The sequence below is a fragment of the Hemiscyllium ocellatum genome, chromosome 4 (genome assembly GCF_020745735.1).
Source record: "Hemiscyllium ocellatum isolate sHemOce1 chromosome 4, sHemOce1.pat.X.cur, whole genome shotgun sequence".
NCBI lineage: Eukaryota > Metazoa > Chordata > Chondrichthyes > Orectolobiformes > Hemiscylliidae > Hemiscyllium > Hemiscyllium ocellatum.
The window spans coordinates 141,574,336-141,596,986 of record NC_083404.1 but is presented as its reverse complement, the minus strand read 5'-3'; the positions used below and the strand labels follow the sequence as shown (position 1 = coordinate 141,596,986).

The following is a 22,651-nucleotide window of genomic DNA, read 5'->3' as shown; positions in this document are numbered from 1 at the left end:
TTCAATGTAACAGTGTTAGTCAGGCCCAGACCATATCATTGTGTGGTTGCAGTCACTGACGAATGCTTTTGCAGAACACATGAGGAGAACAGTCCATTGACAAAAGACTAACAACCAGGGAATAAGATTTTAAAGTACACTTCCTTTCTTTAAGAATATATTTGCATTAATTATGATTTTGGTGCCTTGGCTGGAGAACCGTTTCCAATTCTGGGAAGATTTTCATGGCCTCACAGTGAGCGAGGAAGGGATTTAACAGAATGTTGGGGGTGAGGAAGGACTTCAGCAATTGTGGACAGACTTCAGAAGCTGAAGGCGAGATTCAATTGCGGAGTGCAAAATCATGGAGAGATTATTTCCTGTAGCAGGAGAGGCAGTAACTAGAGGACAGAGTTAAAGTAATTTACAAAAGAGTCAGAGATAAAGAGGAGGCAAAATTTTCTTTTACACAATGGGGAGTTGTGATCTTCAAAGTGCTGCAAGGAAGGAGAGTAGAAACAAATCCAATAATAACCTTCTGTCTTGGGACTGGATTGGGGGGGTGGGGGGAGGATGGTTTGGAGTTTGCAGAAGGACCAAGAAAAGCAGAAGATGAATGAATTGGATCATACTTTTTACAAAGAGCCAGCACAAGTGCAATGGACCAAAAGACCTCCTGGTTGTAAGGTGTAACTAAGAAGTGGGTACACAGGTAAATGGATCATGTCTCTGGGAAAAGGACTCTAATTTAGGAGCATTCTGTCTGTCTTAGATCCATACACCAGGGGACCCACAACAACCTCATCTCCAGTCGGCTGTCTGCAGCCCAAGGAACCTCTGTCACAGTTAATGAGGGGGACTCTAGCTTCGGACACGGAGATGCAACAGGGTGATTTGTTCCAGAAAGCAGTCACACCATTTTATCCGGTAATTTTGGAATTGGGTTGATGATCAGGGTCTGGTGTGATTATAAGCAAGGTTGGTGTGGAGATCCAGCCTTAGCCCCTCATTTTCCTAAAAGATTTCAGATTCTTATAGCTTGGAGCGGCAGAGAGAATGAGCGTATACAATCTGTGGGGAAGGAAAACATTCAAATGGACAGAATGAAAAGGAATGTTGCTGTTGTAGTGGTTAGTATAGTTCAGGGTCTAGAATCAATTCTCTGTAGCCCAGTGTGACAGACCAGTGTTGCCTGCCAGTACCATCAATAGCTCTCAGGCCTGCAGTGGAATTTGGGAGTGGGAGGAAAAGGATCCATTTTTGCTGTCCTTGTGGGTATCAACTTCACAGGCAGGAACAGGAAAAAGGTTTTACAGGGGGACTATGAACAGCGCGGGGTTACCTTGAAAGACAGAATCACAAAGGCTGCTCGATCCATTCCTCAACCTTTAATGTTCACACCCACCACTACTGACACACAGAGTCATAGAATCACAGAGACGTACAGCACAGAAACAAACCCTTCGGTCCAACTCATCCATGCTGACCAGATATCTTAAATTAATCTGGTCCCAATTGCCAGCACCCGGCCCATATCTCTCCAAACCCTTCCTATTCACATACCCGTCCAGATGCCTTTTAAATATTGTAATTGGACAAGTCTCCACCACTTCCTCTGGCAGCTCATTCCATACACGTTCCACCCTCTGCATGCAAGTGTTGCCTCTTAGGTCTCTTTTATAACTTTCCCTCTCACCCTAAACCTATGGCCTCTAATTCCAGACTCCTCCACCCCAGGGAAAAGACTTTGTCTATTTATCCTAACCATGCCCCTCATGATTTTATAAACCTCTATAAAGGACACCTTTCAGTCTCGTGATGCTCCAGGGAAAACAGCCCCAGCCTTTTAAGCCTCTCCCTATAGCTCAAATCCTCCAACCCTGGCAACATTCTTGTAAATCTTTTCTGAACCCTTTCAAGTTTCACAACATCTTTCCTATAACAGGGAATCCAGAGTTGAATGCAGTATTCCAAAAGTGACCTAAGTAATGTCCTGTATAGCCACAACATGACCTCACAACTCCTATACTGAATGCACTGACCAATAAAGGCAAGTGTACCAAAAGCTTTCTTCACTATCCTGCCAACCTGCAACTCTACTTTCAAGGAATTATAAAGCTGCACACCAAGGTCTCATTGTTCAGCAACTCTCCCCAGGACCTTGCCATTCGGTGTATAATTCCTGCCCTGATTTGCCTTACAGAAATGCAGCACCTTACATTTATCTAAATTAAACTCCATCTGCCACTCCTCAGCCCATTTAACATCTGATCAAAATCCCGTTGTACTCTGAGAAAATGTTCTTTGCTGTCCACTATACCACCAATTTTGGGGTTATCTGCAAATTTCCTAACCATACCTCCTATATTCACATCCAAATCTTTTATATAAATGACAAAAAGCGATGAACCCATCACCAATCCTTGCAGCACACTGCTGGTCACAGGCCTCCAGTGCGAAAAGCAATCCTCCTCCACCACCAAGCCAGTTTTGTATACAAATGGCTAGCTCTCCCTGGATTCCATATAATCTAACATTGCTGAGCAGTTTCTCATGGGGACCTTGTCAGACACCTTAAAGTCCAAACATACAATGTCCATGTCACCTTCATCAATCTTTTTTGTCAGTTCTTCAAAAACCTCAATCAAGTCAGCGAGACACGATTTCCCATACACAAAGCCATGTTGACTAATCAGTCCTTGCCTTTCCAATTACATGTACATCCTGTCCCTCAGGATTCCCTCCAACAACATTCTATTTCTCGGTAGCATGGACACTTTCCAAGATACCACTATGGCTTTCTCCAAGTTCTCTACCTTCCATGTCCTTCTCCACAGTATTGGCCTGAGGTGACAGATGGTGTCGGAGTACAATGCTGTGGAGAAGGGTAGAGAAGCTAGAGAACATGGAGAAAGAAATAGTGGCACCTTGAAAAGTGGCCTATCCCTCACTCTACCAGGGGATTCACCCTGAATCAATGGAGAGTGAAGGTGGGCATGCCAGAAGCAGCATGGGGCAGAACTAAAAATGAAATAAAGAGATAGTGCTGGAGAAACTCAGCAGGTCTGGCAACATCTGTGGAAAGAGACAGAAACACAGTTCATGGTTCGAGTCCAATTAGGGTAGAACAGGGACAAGAATGGCTGTTGCACGTTCCAGGGTTCAAATGTTTTAGTAGGATCAGACATGGGGGTAAAAAAGGGGGAGGCGTGGCATTACTTGTCAAAGACAGTATCACAGCAGTGGAATGGACGATGGAAGAGGACTTGCCATCTGAGGTAGTTTGGGCTGAGGTTAGAAATAGGAAAGGTGAGGTCACCCTGTTAGGTGTTTTCTACAGGCCTCCTAATAGTCCTAGAGAAGTAGAGGATAATATTGCGAGGATGATTCAGGAAAAGAGTGAAGGTAGCAGGGTGGTTGTTATGGGGGACTTTAACTTCCCAGATATTGACTGGGAGAGCTATAGCTCAAGTTCATTAGATGGGTCGGTGTTTGTACAATGTGTGCAGGAGGGTTTCCTGACACAATATGTCGACAGGCCAACAAGAGGGGAGGCTATATTGGATTTGGTTCTAGGTAATGAACCAGGCCAGGTGTTAGACTTGGAGGTAGGTGAGCACTTCGGGGACAGTGACCACAACTCGGTGACTTTTACTTTAGTGATGGAGAGGGATAATCGTGTGCCGCAGGGCAAGAGCTATAGCTGGGGGCAGGGAAATTATGATGCAGTGAGGCATGACTTAGGATGTGTGGATTGGAAAAACAGGCTTCAAGAGAAGAACACTAATGAGATGTGGGGAGTGTTCAAGGAGCAGCTACTGCGTGTCCTCGATAGGTATGTACCAGTCAGGCATGGTGTAAAGGGCCTTGTGAGGCAGCCGTGGTTTAGTAAGGAATTGGAGTCCCTTGTGAAAGGGAAGAAGGCGGCATATGTAAAGATGAGGCGTGAAGGTTCAGTAGGGGCGATTGAGAGTTATAAGGTAGCCAGGAAGGAGCTAAAGAGGGAGCTAAGAGAAGCGAGAAGGGGACATGAAAAGTCTTTAGCTGGTAGGATTAGGGAAAACCCAAAGGCTTTCTATAGGTATGTCAAGAATAAAAGGATGACTAGGGTAGGTATCGGTCCAGTCAAGGATAGTAGTGGGAAGTTGTGTGTGGAGGCGGAGGAGATTGGAGAGACATTAAATCAGTACTTTTCATCAGTATTCACTCAGGAACAGGACACTGTTGCTGATGTGAATATGGAATCACAAATAATTAGAATGGATGCCCTGGAAATATGCAGGGAAGAGGTTTTGGGAATATTGGAAAGGATGAATATAGATAAGTCTCCTGGGCCTGATGGCATTTACCCCAGGATCCTATGGGAAGCTAGGGAGGAGATAGCAGAGCCATTGGCCTGGATTTTTATGTCGTCGTTGTCTACAGGAATAGTACCAGAGGACTGGAGGATAGCGAATGTGGTCCCATTGTTCAAGAAAGGGAGTAGGGATAGCCCTAGCAACTATAGGCCAGTGAGTCTGACTTCAGTGGTGGGCAAAGTCTTAGAGAGAATGGTAAGGGATAAGATTTATGAACATCTGGGTAGGAATAACGTGATCAGGGATAGCCAGCATGGTTTTGTGAAGGGCAGGTCGTGCCTCACAAACCTTAGAGTTCTTTGAGAAGGTGACCAAGGAAGTGGATGAGGGTAAAGCAGTAGATGTTGTGTATATGGATTTTAGTAAGGCGTTCGATAAGGTTCCCCATGGTAGGCTAATGCTAAAACTTCGGAGGTATGGCATTGAGGATACATTAGAGGTTTGGATTAGGAATTGGCTGGCTGGAAGGAGACAGAGGGTAGTAGTTGATGGATTATGTTCATCTTGGAGCGCAGTTACTAGCGGTGTACCACAAGGATCTGTTTTGGGACCATTGCTTTTTGTTATCTTTATAAATGATCTAGAGGAAGGACTTGAAAGCTGGGTAAGCAAGTTTGCGGATGACACAAAAGTCGGTGGAGTTGTGGATAGTGAGGAAGGAAGTGGTAGGTTACAGCGGGATATAGATAAGTTGCAGAGCTGGGCGGAAATGTGGCAAATGGAATTCAATGTAGCTAAGTGCGAAGTCGTTCACTTTGGTAGGAATAACAAGATGATGGATTACTGGGCTAATGGTAGGCTACTTGGTAGTGTGGATGAGCAGAGGGATCTTGGTGTCCATGTACACAGATCTCTGAAAGTTGCCACCCAGGTAAATAGTGCTGTGAGGAAGGCATATGGTGTACTGGGCTTTATTGGCAGAGGAATTGAGTTCCGGAGTCCTGAGGTCATGTTGCAGTTGTATAAGACTCTGGTGCGGCCTCATCTGGAGTATTGTGTGCAGTTTTGGTCGCCATACTATAGGAAGGATGTGGAAGCTTTAGAACGAGTGCAGAGGAGGTTTACCAGGATGTTGCCTGGAATGGTAGGAAAATCTTATGAGGAAAGGCTGAGGCACTTGGGGCTGTTCTCATTGGAGAAGAGAAGGTTTAGGGGAGATCTGATAGAAGTGTATAAGATGATTAGGGGTTTAGATAGGGTAGATACTAAGAACCTTTTACCGCTAATGGAGTCAGGTGTTACTAGGGGACATAGCTTTAAATTAAGGGGTGGTAGGTATAGGACAGATGTTAGGGGTAGATTCTTCACACAGCGGGTTGTGAGTTCATGGAATGCCCTGCCCGTATCAGTGGTGAACTCTCCTTCTTTATGGTCATTTAAGCGGGCATTGGATAGGCATTTGGAAGTTATTGGGCTAGTATAGGTTAGGTAGGATTCGGTCGGCGCAACATCGAGGGCCGAAGGGCCTGTACTGCGCTGTATCCTTCTATGTTCTATGTTCTATGTTCTATGACTCTTCTTTAGAACATAAGGGAGGTTGACACGGGGGAATGAGGAATGAGTGGTACAGATGGCAAGGGTGCCCGGAACAAGAGAAAATAAAGTGCCACGTAAAAGGTTAATACACAAGTTAAGAGCTCACAATATTTGGCATTTTATGTTCACATGATGAAGGAGTTGCTGATGAACATGAAACACAGTCATAATAAAGAGGTCTTGTCTTAACTCATGTGTACTACATGGATCTGTGCTAGTCCCTCAACTATTTACACCTGTAATAGTGACTGACTGTGTTACAGCCACATTTGCTGATGGCACAAAAACAAAAGCAAAGTCACAGAGTACCAGAGATGACTCAGAGATGATTGGTGGTGAATTTAACTGAGGAGCACGGTACCTCAGGCAGTGCTGAGAGACAGTTATTGTGAAGCTCAGCCAGGACGGGAATTGAACCTGTGCTGTTGGTGTCACTCTGCACTGCAAACCTGCAGTCCAGCTCACTCAAAGATAGGTAAGAATGCAAGTTGTGTGGAGCACACAAATACTATGTAGTGGGTATACGTTAGGTGAGTGGGCAAAAATTTGGAAGATAGATTATAATGTGGTAAAATGTGAGGTTATTCATTGTGGCAGGAAGATTGAAAAACAACATATTATTTAAATGAAAAGAGAATGCAGAATGCTGTAGTACAGAAGGATGTGGCTGCCCGTATACAGAAACGACAAAATGCTAGCACACAAAGGAAGGTTTGTCTTGAAAAGTTCGGGAGGTTTTGTTACAGTGCACATGGTTTCAGTGAGACTGCACGGAGTACTCCTTGCTCTGGATCACTAAGCCTGGAATGGAGCGGATAAACTGGTTGAGGGTGCACACATTGGAGCAGAGAAGAATGAGAGGTGTGCAGTTCTCGTCTCCAAATTTGAGGAAAGACATTCTGGCTATTGAGAGAGTGCAGCGTAGGTTCACGAGGTCAATTCCTGGAATGGAGGGATTACCTTACGCTGAAAGTCTGGAGCAACTGGGCTTGTATACCCTTGAGTTTAGAAGTCTGAGAGGGGATCTGATTGAGACATAAGATTTTTAAAGGATTGGACACTCTGGAGGCAGGAAACATGTTTCCGCTGATGGGTGAGTGCCAAGGACACAGCTTAAAAATACAGGGTAAACCATTTAGGACATAGATGAGGAGAAACTTCTTCACCCAGAGAGTGGTGGGTGTGGAGAATGCTCTGCCCCAGAGGGCAGTAGAGGCCCAGTCTCTGGATTCATTTAAGAAAGAGTTGGATAGAGCTCTCAAGGATAGTGGAATCAAGGGTTATGGAGACAAGGCAGGAACAGGATGCTGATTAAGGATGATCAGCCATGGTCATATTGAATGGTGGTGCAGGCTCGAAGGGCAGAATGGTCTACTCCTGCACCTATTGTCTATTGAAATGTGAAATATCTATGAAGGTTTGAAAGGTAGATCCTGAGAGGATGCTTCACCTTGTGGGGGGAGTCCAGAACTTGGGGGCATAGTTTCAAAATAAGGGGTTTAATTTATTTAAGAAAGACTTAAAGGGAGGGTTTTTTTGCCTCTCTGAGGTTCATTTGTCTGTGGAATTCTCTTTTGCAGCAAGCAATGAGGCTGGACACAATATATTCCAACTGAATCAGAAGGATTTCCGATTTATAATAGAGTCAAGGGTAACGATGGGGGGAAAATGTGGAGTTTAAGGTCACAACAGAGCAGCTATGATCTTATTGAATGCTGGAGGAGACTTGATGGCCCATGTCCTGCTTATATTTCTTACATTTTTATATCCATTGGCACTTTAGTCAACAAGAATCTATCAATCAATCTCATCCAACTTGTGTCTTAATATTATTCCTTCTTCCATTAATACTGGCACTGACCAGAGTCACTCACATATCTCCACCTTTGGAAGCGGCCACTCAGTATATGATCATTATGAGCAGTTCAGTAAGATGGCTGACTATCACCTTCTAAGGATCAGGAATAAATACTAACCCTGCAAGCAATACTCATGTCTCTAGAATTATTTAAGTAAAATGTTCAATTTTAAAATAATTTTCTGAATAGATAAGCATTTCTAGCTCATAAAATTCAGAGTCTGTTTACTATTGACTATAGTGTCAATGTTTATAACCACAATAATATCATATCCACATCACAGGAAAAGGACCTTGGCCAGGCTGTTTACTTACATATCCGAATGGAGCAGTGAAGACCATTACTATTCCAGTAATAAACAATACCATCAACATTCCAAACATCAGTCCTTGGCAGGAGGTGAAGTCAAACTGCAACAAAAAGCATCAGTCAACATGAGAGATTTCCCCAACTAAAGACTCCAATGCTTCAGTAAGCTGAGAGAGAGGGGATGGTTAAAACCAGACATCAGGAGCTCACCATCCTGGTTGTCTGACTCTAAAAACCTTCCACCTTCCTCTCCCAATCCTTCAATCTCCCCGACCTCTACCTGTCTCTCCTCTCTACAATTCCTTACCAACTCTTTTCTCTTCCCTGGCCATTGTCAATCCCTTCCAATTCCTTACCTCCCTCTTTTCCAGATTTTTAAAATTCATTCCTAGGATGTAGGAGTTGCTGGCTGGAACAGCATTCATTACCTGGTCCATTTGCCCTTGAGAAGGTGGTGGTGAGCTGCCTTCTTGAACCAATATAGCTCACGTGCTGTAGGTAGACCCAGAGTTTTGTAATGGAGGGCATTCTTACCCAGCAACATTGAAGGAACAGTGATATATTTCCAAGTCAGGATGATGAGGGGACTTATGATGGTGTTCCCATCTATATGCTGCCCTTGTCCTAGTGGCTGATGGGACTTGGAAGTTGACTGGCCAATTTCCACCAACCTCATTCATTCCCTGATCAAGAATTACCAAGCAACTATTACTTTGATCCCTCCTGGGCACAGATGTTGTTACAAAGTCATTTTTGTACAGCAAGATCTCACACATGGCATTAAGCTAAATGGTCTGGTAGTATTGGTTCATCAGCAAATGTTCAAATCAGTGGGGAAACAAAATCTTCAACATTGAGAGGGGAGATAGGGCTATGATGCCCAACAATGTGGACATCTGTCAGTACTGATCCATCAAGAGTGAACTATTCCCTTAGTGATACAATGAATGTATTGTCGCCAATGGAATGTCTGATAAAAACTATCCAAGGCATGAACTAAACTACAAACATGAATATTGCAAATGCTTTGGGCCCTTGCCTATGAAAGATATACTGGAATTGGAGTCAGTATACAGAAGGTTCATTAGGTTGATTCCAGTTTGGAGGGACTGCCTTCTGAGGACAGATTGAGTAGGTTGGGCCTGTACTCATTGGAGATTTGAATTAATGAGAGAAGATTTTTTGAAATACATAAGATTATTAATGGCTTGACAGAGTAGATGTGGGACATTGTTTCGCTGACCCTCCGACAGTGCGGCGCTCCCTCTGCGCTGACCCTCCGACAGTGCGGCGCTCCCTCAGCGCTGACCCTCCGACAGTGCGGCGCTCCCTCAGCGCTGACCCTCCGACAGTGCGGCGCTCCCTCAGCGCTGACCCTCCGACAGTGCGGCGCTCCCTCAGCGCTGACCCTCCGACAGTGCGGCGCTCCCTCAGCGCTGACCCTCCGACAGTGCGGCGCTCCCTCAGCGCTGACCCTCCGACAGTGCGGCGCTCCCTCAGCGCTGACCCTCCAGCAGTGCGGTACTCCCTCAGCGCTGACCCTCCAGTGGTGTGGCTCCACCTCTCTACCATTATGAATTGACCTTGCCTTGGAGGAGACTTGGCAAATCCATGAATTCAAGACAACATTGGGAAATAAGTGTAGTAGCGATTACCGTATCCCATAATAAGAAATGTACAACGTACCCTTGTCTGGAAGGAGAAGATGCTGACTGCAAGACAGACTAAGGCAGTGATTCCAATGCAGATCATCACACTCTTTGTGTTATGGTAACTAGGGAGACAAGAAGCAGATGATTTAATACTTACTTATCAAGACAGTCAGAGATTAAAATGATCAAATAAAAATGTATAAAAACCAGTGACCTCCTCAACCCAGGTTCTGCATATCATTTCACTTTAGAAATTGTCAGTGGAGCCCAAGCTTTAGCAGTTTTATGGGGAAACGTGTTACAGATCCATTCTTCTCTCTGTGCGAATAACTTTTGATATTACCAATTAAGGAACGGCTCCATGTTTAAGATATTGCCGACTTGGTCTGGAGCTTACCACAACTGTATTAACTCCTTTGGGTGCTCGAAATGATGAGACTGGTGTGTGTGTGTGCGCTTGCACGCGCATGAGGCAGAAAGCACAGGAGCAAATGTGACAGCAAAAGAGCGCAGGAGTGAGCATGAGTGTATGTGCAGGAGTGAAAACTAGCACAGGAGAGTGAGAGACAGGGCATGGGAGCAAGACAGAGCGCGTATACGAGAGCTGGTGCAGGTGCAAGAAAGTGCATGGGAGTGAGAATGAATGCGAGAATGGGCATGGGAGTAAGAGAGGAACCACAAGAGAACGGACATGAGAGTAAAAGAGTGTGCAAGTCCAAGAGTGAGAAAGAACATGAAAGTGAGAAAGAGTGTGGTGAGTGAAAATGTGCGGGTGGAGAGTGTGTGTGGGGGGGACACAGCGCGGCAAGGAAGTGTGAGAGAGAGCGAGACAGAGTAAAAGTGTGTTTGTGTTTGTGTGTGAGAGAGAGACAGAGTAAAAGCGTGCGCGATAGGTCAGAGTTAGAGCAGCACAGTGATCACGGTGGGTTGTGGGATTGGAGCAAATTCTCCCTCAGTTTTTCTGTTTTCTCAGAGCTGACTTATTGCTTTTCAAAGTCTAAAGACAGAGATTTCCCCATGCCTGCTGACTGCACCAAGTGTGAAGGAGTTGGGTGAGTGAAGAGAGTTTAATGAGAAGGGGAAAGTAATTTAAATAAGTAAACCTCATGAACACAATAATGATGCAGGGCAGGGGTTGTGTTACTGCTGCAAGACGTAGGCTCTCCTAGATGCCTCAGCTATCTGTGGTAAGGGTTTGCAGCTCAAAGAGCTTTTGCTTCTTGAGAATTTGAGCATTAAGTGTGTGGTGCTGGAAAAGCACAGCAGGTCAGGCAGCATCCAAGGAGCAGGAAAATTGACATTTCTGGCCAGAGCCCTTCATCAAGAATGATCTTCTTAATCTTGAGACCCAGGTGATGTACGAATCCCACCACGGCAGATGGTGGAATTTGAATTCAATACATCTGATGGCCATGAATCCATTGTTAGGCAAAAGTGAGGACTGCAGATACTGGAAACCAGAGTTTAGATCAGAGTGGTGCTGGAAAAGCACAGAAGGTCAGGCAGCATCCGAGGAGCAGGAAAGTCGATGTTTCGGGCAAAAGCCCTTCATCAGGAATAGAGGCCCAGGAAGCCTCCAGGGTGCAGAGATAAATGGGGCGGGGGAGAAGGTAGCAAAAAGTACAATAGGTGATTGGGGGTGGGGATCAAGGTGATAGGTCGGGGGGGGGAAGGTGGAGTGGATAGGTGGAAAGGAAGATAGGCATGTAGGACAGGTCATGGGGAGACTGCTGGGTTGGAACTGAAGTAAGGTTGGGGGGGGGGGGGGGGGGGGGGGGGGGGGGGTAGGAACGAGGGGAAATGAGGAAACTGGTGATGTCCACATTGATGCCCTGGGGTTGAAGTGTTCCGAGGCAGAAGATGATGCGTTTTTCCTCCAGGCGTCGGGTGGTAATGGAGTGATAGTGGAGGCGGCCCAGGACCTCTATGTCCTCGGCAGAGTGGGAGGGGGAGTTGAAATGTTGGGCCACGGGACAGTGTGGTTGATTGGTGCGGGTGTCCCGGAGATGCTCCCTAAAGTGCTCTGCGAGTAGGCGTCCAGTCTCCCCAATGTAGAGGAGACCGCATCAGGAGCAACAGGTACAGTAAATTACATTGGTGGATGTGCAGGTAAAACTACGATGGATGTGGAAGGCTCCTTTGGAGCCTTGCATGGTGGTGAGGGAGAAGGTGTGGGCGCAGGTTTTGCAATTCCTGCAGTGGCAGGGGAAGGTGCCAGGACGGGAGGGTGGGTTGTTGGGGGTGTGGACCTGACCAGGTAGTCACGGAGGGAACAGAGATGTGATTACAAGGAAAACAAAACAGGGACCTGAAAATGCATGGATAATGATATTTAGGAAGGACAGGAGCTACATTCCCTCTAATACTTCCTCCAAGGTCTGTGGATAGCAGCAGTTTTCAGATCCAATGTCCACATGTGAATCAGCATACACGGAACTCCCAGTGGTTGCAACCACTTAAGTGTGTAGGGAAACATTGACAGGGAGCTGGCAAAAGGAAGTAGGATAGCTCTGTTAATTAATTAAAGATACATTAATACTTGTAAGAGATGCCCCGAGTTTTAAAGCTGACAACATTGAATCAGTTTGCGTGGAATGAAGTAACAGCAAGGGGCAGAAAGCTCTGCTGGGAGTTGTCCATTAGCCACCAAATAGCAGTGATAATGTAAATCACAGTTTCGATCAGGAAATTAGAGATGATTATTTTCTTTATTCTTAAGGGACAGGCCAAGCAATAATTTATTGCACAGCCCTAATTGTCCAGATGGCAGTTACTTAGTCCATTGCATTGCTGAGTCTGGAGTCACATATAGGCAAGACCTAGTAAAGACGGCAGATTTTCTTACTTCAAGAAAACTCATGAACTCGGTGTATTTTTATAATTGACATGGTGGCTATTAGATAATATTTTATTTGAGATTTTCACAATTTAAATTTCATATTTACCAGGCAAAGAATTACAATATTAAAGGTAGAAGCCTGGAAAATACTGAAGGTCAGAAGGACCTTGGCATGCACATCCACAGCTCCCTGAAGGTAGCAGGATAGGAGATAGGTATACTTGCCTTTATTAGACAAGGCATACAGTACAGGATGAGGGAGATTATGCTAGAACTGTGTAAACCTCTGGCTGGGCCACAACAGGAGTACTGTGTGCAGTTCTGGTCACCACATTATAGGAATGATGTGATTGCACCAGAGAGGGTGCAGAGGAGACTTACCAGCATGTTGCTTGAGTTGGAAGGTCTGAGGTTTGAGGAAAGATCAAATAGGCTGGGATTGTTTCTGTTGGAGCAGTGACGGTTGAGAGAGGACCTTATAGAGGTGTGTAAGATTATGAGGCACAATGATACAGGCCAAATAAAAACCAAAAGGACTGCATATGCTGTAAATCAGAAACAAATACAGAAGTTGCTGGTAAGGCTCATCAGGCTGCATCTGTGAAGAGAAATCAGAGTTAATATTTTGGGTCTAGTAACCAAGGGATTACCAGACCTGAAACATCAACTCAGATTTCTCTTCACAGATGCTGCACTTTTGCCAGAGTTCAACACAATCCAGGAGATGGAATACTATGTGGAGAAACAGGAGTATTTCTTCTGGGGAATGTTGAATTTCAAATGGAGTTAGGTGCCCTTGTTCATGGATCACTGTAAGTTAATATGTAGGGACAGAAGGCAATTAAGGCAGCAAATGGTATGCCGATCTTTACTATAAAGGACTTTGAGTTTAAAAGTAGCGTTTCAGTTCTGAATAAGTCACACTGGACTCAAAAGATTAATTCTGTTTGTCTTTTCAAAGATGTGGCCAGACCTGCTGAGTTTCTCCAGTGTTCTCCATTTTTGTTTCAAATTTCCAGCATCTGTCGTATTTTGCTTTGATGTGCAAAATAAATATGCCTTGTTGCAGTTATATAGATGCTTGGTGAGATCGCACTTGGAGTATTGTGTGCAGATTTAGTCTCCTTATCTGAAGGAAGATATATTTGCCGTACAGGAAGCAAAATAAAGGTTCTAAAGACTAATTTGTGGAACAGAGGGATTGAACAAGGAGGAAGGAATGAAGAGACTGACTCTATATTCGCTGGAGTTTAGAAGGAGGGGAGGTGATTAATTCAAACGTACAAATTTCTTACAGGGCACGACATGGTGGATGCAGGAAGGATGTTTCGTCCTGCCTGGGGAGTCTAGAATTAGTGGACTGAGTTTAAGCGGGTAGGCCATTGATGGCTTAAAAATGAGGATGAATTTCTTCAGAGGGCTGTGAACTTTTGACATTTGTTGACCCAGAGTTTGGAGTATCAGCCATTGAGTGTGTTCAAGACTGAGGTTAAAAGACTTTTACAGATTACAAGCATTAAGGGATCTGGGGAGAGTTCAGGAAAATAATGTTAAAATAGAAGATTGCCATGAGATCAGTGTATGGTGGAGCTGGCATGACCAACTCATGCACCTCTTACATTCTCTGCCTGGTGGATTTCTCTCGCTTCCTCCTGCAGCGTTCCCATTAATGGCCTGGATATAATGTTTTCTAACATTGTGTGAGAAATTGTGTTTTATAAAAACTCTTACGTGGTAAGCATCCCTGCCATGTATGACATGCCCAGAGTCTGAGGAGAGATGGAAAGACCACATCAGACAAAGGGAAAAGCTCAAATTCACTGAAATTCAATCATTTAGTCAAACTTCAATGGGTTCTCATTCAATCAGTAATGCTGGGTGCAGCTCCAACAACACTCAAGAAGCTAGAGACCATCCAGGACAAAGCAGCCCCTATTTGATTGACACCACATCCACAAACATCCCCTCCCTCCCCCACCGATGTGCAGTAGCAGCAGTGTCTACTATCTACAACATGCACTGCAGAAATTCACCAAAGAACCTCAGGCAGCACCTTCCAAACCCAATTCCATCTCGAAGGACAAGGGCAGCAGATACGAGGGAACACCACTCCCTGCAAGTTCCCCTCCAAACCATTCATCATCCTGATCTGGAAACCTTTTGTTGTGCCTTCAATGTCGCTGGCTCAATATCCTGGAATTCCCTCCCTCAGGGCACTGTGAGTCTACCTACAGCACATGGACTGAAGTGGTTCAAGAAGGCAGCTCACCATTAAATTCCCAAGGGCAACGAGAGATGGGCAATAAATGCTGGCCAACCAGTGATGCCCACGTCCCATGAGTGAATAAATCAAAAGATTAGTCAGGGAGAAGAGGATGAGGTGATGATGGCTAGATGTTTACATCATGTTCTACCTTGTTCTAGGGATGCGGTGATTATTTCCCTGAGGGGTTGAGTCATTCACTAGAGCCACTTATCAGTCAGATCAGATCGAGATAGCAGGTCCCTGCCATTGAAGGACATTAGTTACCCAGCAGGGGTCAATTCAACAGTTAGCTGGCTGATTTCTCCCAGCACAAGAACATAAATCACCCAATATGTCTTAACGAGTTGGGAACTCTCCGTCTCTAGGGTCTAGTCCAGGATAAGATGCCCAAGGCTGCTGTATTGACATGTATAAAATGCCACTGTGGTGAAACTATATAAGAACTAAGAGCAGGAGTAGACCATCTAGTCTGTCGAGCCTGCTCTGCCATTCAATAACATTTATGGCTAATCTATTCACAGCCTCAGCTCCACTTACCCACCTGCTCACTGTAACCCTTAATGTCTTGACTGTTCAAAAAATTATCTATCTTAGCTTTAAAAACATTTACTGAGGAAGCCTCAACCACTTCACTTCCATAGATTCACAACTCTCTGGGTGAAGAAGTTCCTTCTCAATTCGGTCCTAAATCTGCACGCTCTAATTTTGACGCTATGCCCTCTTGTCCTAGTTTCACCTGCCAGTGGAAACATCCTTTCTACTTCTACTTTATCTATTCTCTTCATAATTTTATATGTTTCTGTAAGATCTCCTCGCATTCTTCTAAATTCCAATGAACACAATCCCTGTCTACTCAGTCTCTCCACATAAGCCAAGCCCTGAACTCCGGAATCAACCTCGTGAACTTCCTCTGCACCCCCTCCAGTGCCAGTACATCCTTTCTTAAGGAGGCCAAAACTGCACACAGTCCTCCAGGTGTGGCCTCACCAGCCCCTTGTACAGCTGCAACATAACCTCCCTGCTTTTAAACTCAATCCGTATAGTGATGAAGGACAAAATTCCATTTGCCTTCATAATTACCTGTTGTACCTGCAGACCAACCTTCTGTGATTCATGCACAAGGACATTCAGGTCCCTCTGCACAGCAGTGTGCTGCAATTTCTTACCATTCAGGTAATAATCCTTTATTCTGTTATTCCTACTGAAATGGATGACTTCACATTTATCAACATTGTACTCCATCTGCCAGACCTTTGCCCACTCACTTAAACTATCTATGTCCTTTTGCAAAGTTTCACAGTGCTCTGCACACTTGCTCTACCACTCATCTTAGTGTCATCCACAAACTCTAACACACTACACGTGATCCCCAACTCCAAATCATTTGTGCAAATTGTGAATAACTGCAGTTCCAACACTGATCCCTGAAGCACATCACTAGTCATTGATCGCCAACTAGAATAGCACTCCGTTATTCCCACACTTTGCTTTCTGTTGGTTAACCAATCCTCTATCACCTGTAACGCCATGCAGCTTTATCTTATGGAGCAGCCTTTTGTGCGGCACCTTGTCGAGTGCCTTTGGAAATTTAAAACACCACATATGCTGTGTCCCCCTTGTCTTACAATTCCTAAAAGATTAGTTAAGCATGATCTGCCCTTCATGAACCATGGAGGGCAATTTATATATAGATGCCTTGCTATTTCTTCCTTAATAATAGACTCAAGCATTTTCCCCAATATAGAAGTTAAGCTAACTGGTCTATAATTCCCCAGCTTTTGTCTACCTCCCTTTTTAATCAGTGGCATCACATTTGCCATTTTCCAACCTGCTGGAACTGCCCCAGAGTCCAGTGAATTTTGGAAAATTACCACAAGTGCATTTGCTATTTCTCCCACCATTTCTTTTCATACCTTGGGATACATTCCATCAGGGTTAGGACACTTGTCTAACCTTAGCTTCATTAGCTTGCTCAACGCTACCTCTTTCATGATGATTGTTTCCAGGGTCCTCACCCGCCTTTCTCTCTTTGTCAATTATTGGCACGTCATTCGGGTCCTCCACTGTGAAGACTGACACAAAATACCTATTTAATGCCTCGGCCATTAGCTCATAACCCATGACTGAATCCCCCTTCTCATACTCTAAAGGATCAATACGTACTTTAGCCACTCTAGTTTTATATACTCGTAGAAACTTTTGCTATCTGGTTTTATATTCTGAGCTAGTTTTTTTGCATAATTTATCTTACTTTTCTTTACAGCTCTTTCTGTGGCTTTCCGTGGACCTGTAAAGCTTTCCCAATTGTCCTACTGATCTTGGCCACTTTGTATGTCTTCTCTTTCAATTTGATAGCCTCCCTTATTTCCTTAGGCACCTATGGCAGATTATCCCTTTTCCTGCAGTCGTTACTTTTTACTTTTCACTTTTCCTGAGCAATTTGAAAAATTGCTTTGAAAGTCCGACACTGTTCGTCAACTGTCCCACCATGAAGTCTTTGCTTCCAGTCTACTTTAGCCAACTCCTCCTTCATGCTATTGTAGTCTCCCTTGTTTAAGCACAGGACCCTGGTATTGGATCTTATCTTCGCACTTTCCATCTGCATTCTAAATTCAACCAGACTGTCATCACTCCTTCCAAGAGCATCCCTAACTATGACATCATTAATTATCCCTGTCTCATTACACAGGACCAGATCTAGGATAGCTTGCCCCCTTGTCAATTCCAATACATACTGTTCAAGAAACCTATCGTGGTACCACCTGGTACAGTCTCTGCCTGTGGATAATGGTCATCTCAAAAAATTATTGAGACCATTAAGACAATTTGGATTGGAGCCATGTAGGCTTCTAAGTGAAACTGTTGGCCAATTTGTGATTGGTGGGGTAGAGTCCAGGCAAATCAGTCTGCTGGTCAGAAAACTGTAAGACTAACCTGCTTAAGCTCAGCGGGTAACACCCTCATTCCAGAGGCAAAGCCACTATGGGTTCAACGTGCCTAGTTGGAGGGGGTCACCTTTCAGAGGAAATGTTAAACCAAGGTTCCATCTGCACTCTTGGGTGTGCGCAAAAGACTCCACCAACGCTATTTCATAGAAAGGCAGTACCCTTGATTCATGTTGCTCGATGGTAGAGACGGGAGAAAACAAGCAAGAGTGCGGAAATGTGGGAGGCGATGGGAAAAAAAAATTAGCAAAGAAAGACTTCCATTTCGATAGTGGCACTAACAACATAAGAACTAAAAGTTGGGATAGGCCATTTGGCTCCACCAGCCTGTTCCACCACTTGATAAGATCGTAGTTGACCTGATTGTGGCTTTAGAAACCCCATATCTCTATTACAGATCAATGTTAGAGTGACCAAAGCACTTTGCAGCAAGTGACTGTTTTAAAACAAAGTCACTATTTAAGTGTAGGAAATGTGGCAGCCAATAGCTGCACAGCAAGATCTCGCAAGCAGCAATGTTTAAATTATCTTTTTGTGAAGTAAACATTGACCATAGGATGGTGGGTGGGGGAGGGGACAGAGGGGAGCGGTTTTGGGAAACCTCTTCATCCAATTCATCATGGAATCTTTAAGATGTACCTGAGGGTGAACAGAACCTTCATTAATGTTAGGAATTTAGAAATTGCTGAAGATGACAGGATATTTTACAGATAATGTTCACAGTCATACAAACATTTTCAATTTTACTAATAATTGCCAACACTTACAAAAATTGCCAACAGAATCAAGTTCCAGGGATAGCGTCTCCTGCATGAAGATAACAAAATAGATCAAAAGAAATGAAAACAATGTTAGTTCAATAGAAAGAAAATCTACCAAACTACCTGAACAAAAATACTAACAATTATCCCAGAGATGTTTAACTTTCTGCCTGGTATATGGGTTAAACCTATCCCTTTCAAATGTCTATACATATGATAGTGAATGTGATGTTGTAATAGAATAATTTCTAGGTTGGTTTAGCAGAAGCCAGGAGTAGATTGAACCTGCTGCATGTTTCCAGGTCTCCAAAACAACTGCTGACCAAAACATAGATGAGAGGAATAAAGTACACAAGCCGGGCAGTAACGATGGCTAATGTTTCAACTCAATGACTTATTGTCAGAGCACATTCAACATGAAACATTAACCCCACCTTTCCCTTTCAGCACACATTACCTCACCTTCAACCAGTAGTGATATTCACAAGCCCTGAAGGGGAGTCATATCCAAATCAAAATGTTACCCTTGTTTCACTCTCCACAGATGTTAGCTTAAACACAGGCTAGACAGAAGCCAGGGGTTTATCAACATCATTCATCGGTCACTCTGATTGTACACAAAGGATGTTACTGGAGCTCAACCAGCCAATGAAACTGAGAATCGAAACTGAACCTATGTCCAATTTCAATTCACCTACCCTGTTTCGGGGACCAGGGAAAGTTAAGTTCTGTAGAGTGGGGTTAGGGAAGGGACTGGGGGGCAATGGGCAAATCGGCATATGTGATATTGTAATAAGTGGCAGAGTTAGGAGCATGAAGAGGAGAAACTTTTGAGAAACTGCAGCAAGTTGCAACGTGTATGCTTGTGAGAGGTTTCGGTTGGAACTGACCTGATTCCGGAACAGCAGACAAGAATGAGGTAGGTGGTGATGAAGACAGCACTGGAAAGAAAACAAAGCAAAAAGTACTTCAGCTTTCCCAAAGGATTCGTAGATTTATGAAAACATGAACTCTGGGAACAGTTTAAAGGAACATCTACAAAAAAACTGGCCATCTTCCTAGAGAATATGGAAAAAGCCATAACTTTGGTCCCACTAGCCAAGTCCCTGTGAAGCTGACACTCCCCATGTATGAGCAGGGACAGTGAAAATCAGAGATTCATTCAGCTGGGGAGTGGGATGGACAAACAGTCAGCTGCAATTTATACAGTAGTTTTGTCAACAACATCCACAGTCCTCGAACAAAATAAAAGGGCATCTTGGCAAGAAAAGGCAGAGGAATGTGACGAGTGACAGGAGATGAGGTAGATATTGGTAAGAACTGCAGCCACTCCCTCACCCTGCTCAAGATTGAAGAATTCAAGTGGGGTCACTACACAATCTACAAAAGCCAAATGGGCCAAACAGTGTGTCTCCGTGCTTTGCATTCTACATGCAGCTAAGCAAATGGACCAGGGGAGTACAGCACAGAAGCCCAAATAGAAAAATTTACAACAGTAGTTTCAATGTTCCTTTAAACACTTCCTTCACCGTGTCAAGAGATAACAGGAAGAAATGTTCACTTACAAAGAGGTGTAATACAAAACATAATTGTTCCGTACGTACATTCTGACGGGGTCACTGTGCAAGGAAGCAGAAACATACATAGAATTTATTCATCTTTGACTGTTGAGATGAAAATTAAATGACAACTCAGACAGAAACACAAACTGGTAATCTGGGAATTCAGGTCTCATGAACTTGATTGAGCTCTTTGAAAAAATGAAAAAAAAGAGGATAATGAGGGTAGAGCAGTGAACATAATCTATATGGACTTCAGTAAGGAATTCAACAAGGTTCCTCATGGGAGACTAGTTAGCAAGATTAAATCTCATTGAATATAAGAAGAACTAGCCATTTGCATACAGAACTGGCTCATAGGCAGAGGACAGAGGGTGGTGGTAGAGGGTTGCTTTTAAGACTGGAGGGCTGTGACCAGTGGAGTGTCATAAGGATCAGTGCTGGGTCAGTTGCTTTTCGTCATTTAGATAAATAATTTGGATGTGAACATAGGAGATATAGTTATTGTGCAGATGACACCAACATTATAGGTGTAGTGGTCAGCAAAGAAGGTCACCTCAGAGTACAATGGGATCTTGATCAGATGGGTCACTGGGCTGAGGAGTGGCAGATGGAGTTTAATTTAGATAAATGCGAAGTGCTGCATTTTGGAAAGTCAAATGAGAGCATGACTTTATACACTTAAGCGCAAGGTCCTGGGGAGTATTCCTGAACAGAGAGACCTTGGAGTGCAGGTTCAAAGCTCCTTGAAAGTGGAGTCGCAGGTAGATAAGATAGTGAACGTGGTGTTTGCTATGCTTTCCTTTATTGGTCAGAGTACGGAGTCCAGGAATTGGGGGGGGGGGCGGGGTCATGTTACAGCTGTACAGGACATTGGTTAGGCCACGTTTGGAATATTGTGTGCAATTCTGGTCTCCTTCCTATCGGAAAGATGTTGTGAAACTTGAAAGGGTTCAGAAAAGATTTACAAGGATGTTGCCAGGGTTGGAGGGTCTGAGCTACAGGGAGAGGCTGAACAGGCTAGGGCTGTTTTCCCTGAGCATCGGAGGCTGAGGGGTGACTTTACAGAGGTTTATAAAATCATGAGGGGCATGGATAGGATAAATAGACAAGGTCTTTTCTCTGGGGTGGGGAAGTCCTGAACTAGAGGGCATAGGTTTAGGGTGAGAGAGGAAAGATATAAAAGGCACCGAAGGGGCAATGTTTTCACACGGAGGGTTGTCCATGTATGGAACGAGCTGTCGGAGGAAAGAATGGACACTGCTACAATTACAGCTTTTAAAAGGCATCTGGACGGGTATATGAATAGGAAGGGTTTAGAGGGATATGAGCCAAGTGCTGGCAAATGGGATTAGATTAGGTTAGGATATCTGGTCAGTATGGACGAGTTGGACTGAAGAGTCTGTTTCCAGGTTGTACATCTCTCTGACTCTAATTCTGTGATTCTAAGAGATTACAACCCTGGTCTCATTCTAACTGGAACATCCAAAAATGTTCAACAAATAGAGGCATAGACATGCACAGCACAGAAACAGACCCTTCGGTCCAACACTTCCATGCTGACCAGATATCCGAAATTAATCTAGTTTCTTTTGCCAGCATTTGACCACATGACTTCAAACCCCTCCTATTTATATACCCATCCAGATGCCTTTTAAATGTTGTAATTGTACCAGCCTCCACCAGTTCTTCTGGCAACTCATTCCATACACACATCACGTTCTGCGTTAAAAAGTCACCCCTTAGGTCTCTTGTGCATTCTGGATAGACCAAGATGGCAGAGGGGAAAAAAGTTGTGGCTGAAAGAGTGGCTCCCTTTTTGAGGTATTTTAGGTGTTGGAGGTTATTTCCTCGAATTCCGGGAGCAGCAATTACTATTTTATATGCTGTTGCATTGTACTGGAACTTTGGGGGAAAAAGATCAAAACAACAGCACTTTTAAAAGGAGGAAGTCAGGCAAAAGGCAGCAACCACATGGTCAGTGTGAGAGTGCAACCTGCACTGCTAACTGACACAGCAGTGAACCGGTTTTGTTACTGCCTTTGCTGTTTGAGTTCAGGTATCTCGGGACGTTGGAGTGCATCTAGGAAAAATTAACCAACAGTGAAATTCGCAGTTGACCTTGGAGGAACCTGTGTGGGAGAGCTCAGCACAGGAACAGATAAGTGCAGAATTTTAATGTATAATCCTGCTGTAAGACTACAGTAGTGAGAGAATGGGTTCTTTCTTCATGTTTTATTGAGATCGGTCTCTTGATTAAATTTTTAAAAAATATAAACCGCACGTACGAAGTAAGCCTGAAGCACTGTTTTTAAAGCAAAAGGACGGTGCTATTTTCTGGGTCTATAGATTGTGAAGGAGCAAAGATGGCCTTTAGTAGAGTGATATGCTCTTCCTGTCAGATGTGGGGGTTTAAGGAGAGTTTCCATGTTACTGATGATTGTGTCTTTGGTAGTGAATCCTATCATATCGCTTGAATTGGTTGAAGCGACAGTTATAGGTAATGAGGAATTTACAAGAGCTAGGGGAAGTGACGGATAGCAGTTATAGGAGGGGAGAAAAACTGCAGATATAGTCAGGTAGATGAG

The 22,651-nt window shown here is 44.1% G+C and overlaps 1 protein-coding gene across 3 annotated transcripts in view; it reads right to left on the bottom strand.

Moving 5' to 3' along the window:
- faim2a (Fas apoptotic inhibitory molecule 2a) overlaps positions 1-22,651 on the bottom strand; it is a 51,966-nt gene that overhangs the window by 15,078 nt on the left and 14,237 nt on the right. For all 3 annotated transcript variants that reach the window (XM_060823942.1, XM_060823944.1, XM_060823945.1), the window contains 6 exons: positions 20,070-20,123; positions 19,395-19,445; positions 18,511-18,550; positions 14,264-14,301; positions 9,728-9,815; positions 8,047-8,142 (listed from right to left, as the gene is read on the bottom strand). In XM_060823942.1, coding sequence (XP_060679925.1) covers positions 8,047-8,142; positions 9,728-9,815; positions 14,264-14,301; positions 18,511-18,550; positions 19,395-19,445; positions 20,070-20,123 — 367 coding nt within the window. The remainder of the gene's footprint in view (positions 1-8,046; positions 8,143-9,727; positions 9,816-14,263; positions 14,302-18,510; positions 18,551-19,394; positions 19,446-20,069; positions 20,124-22,651) is intronic.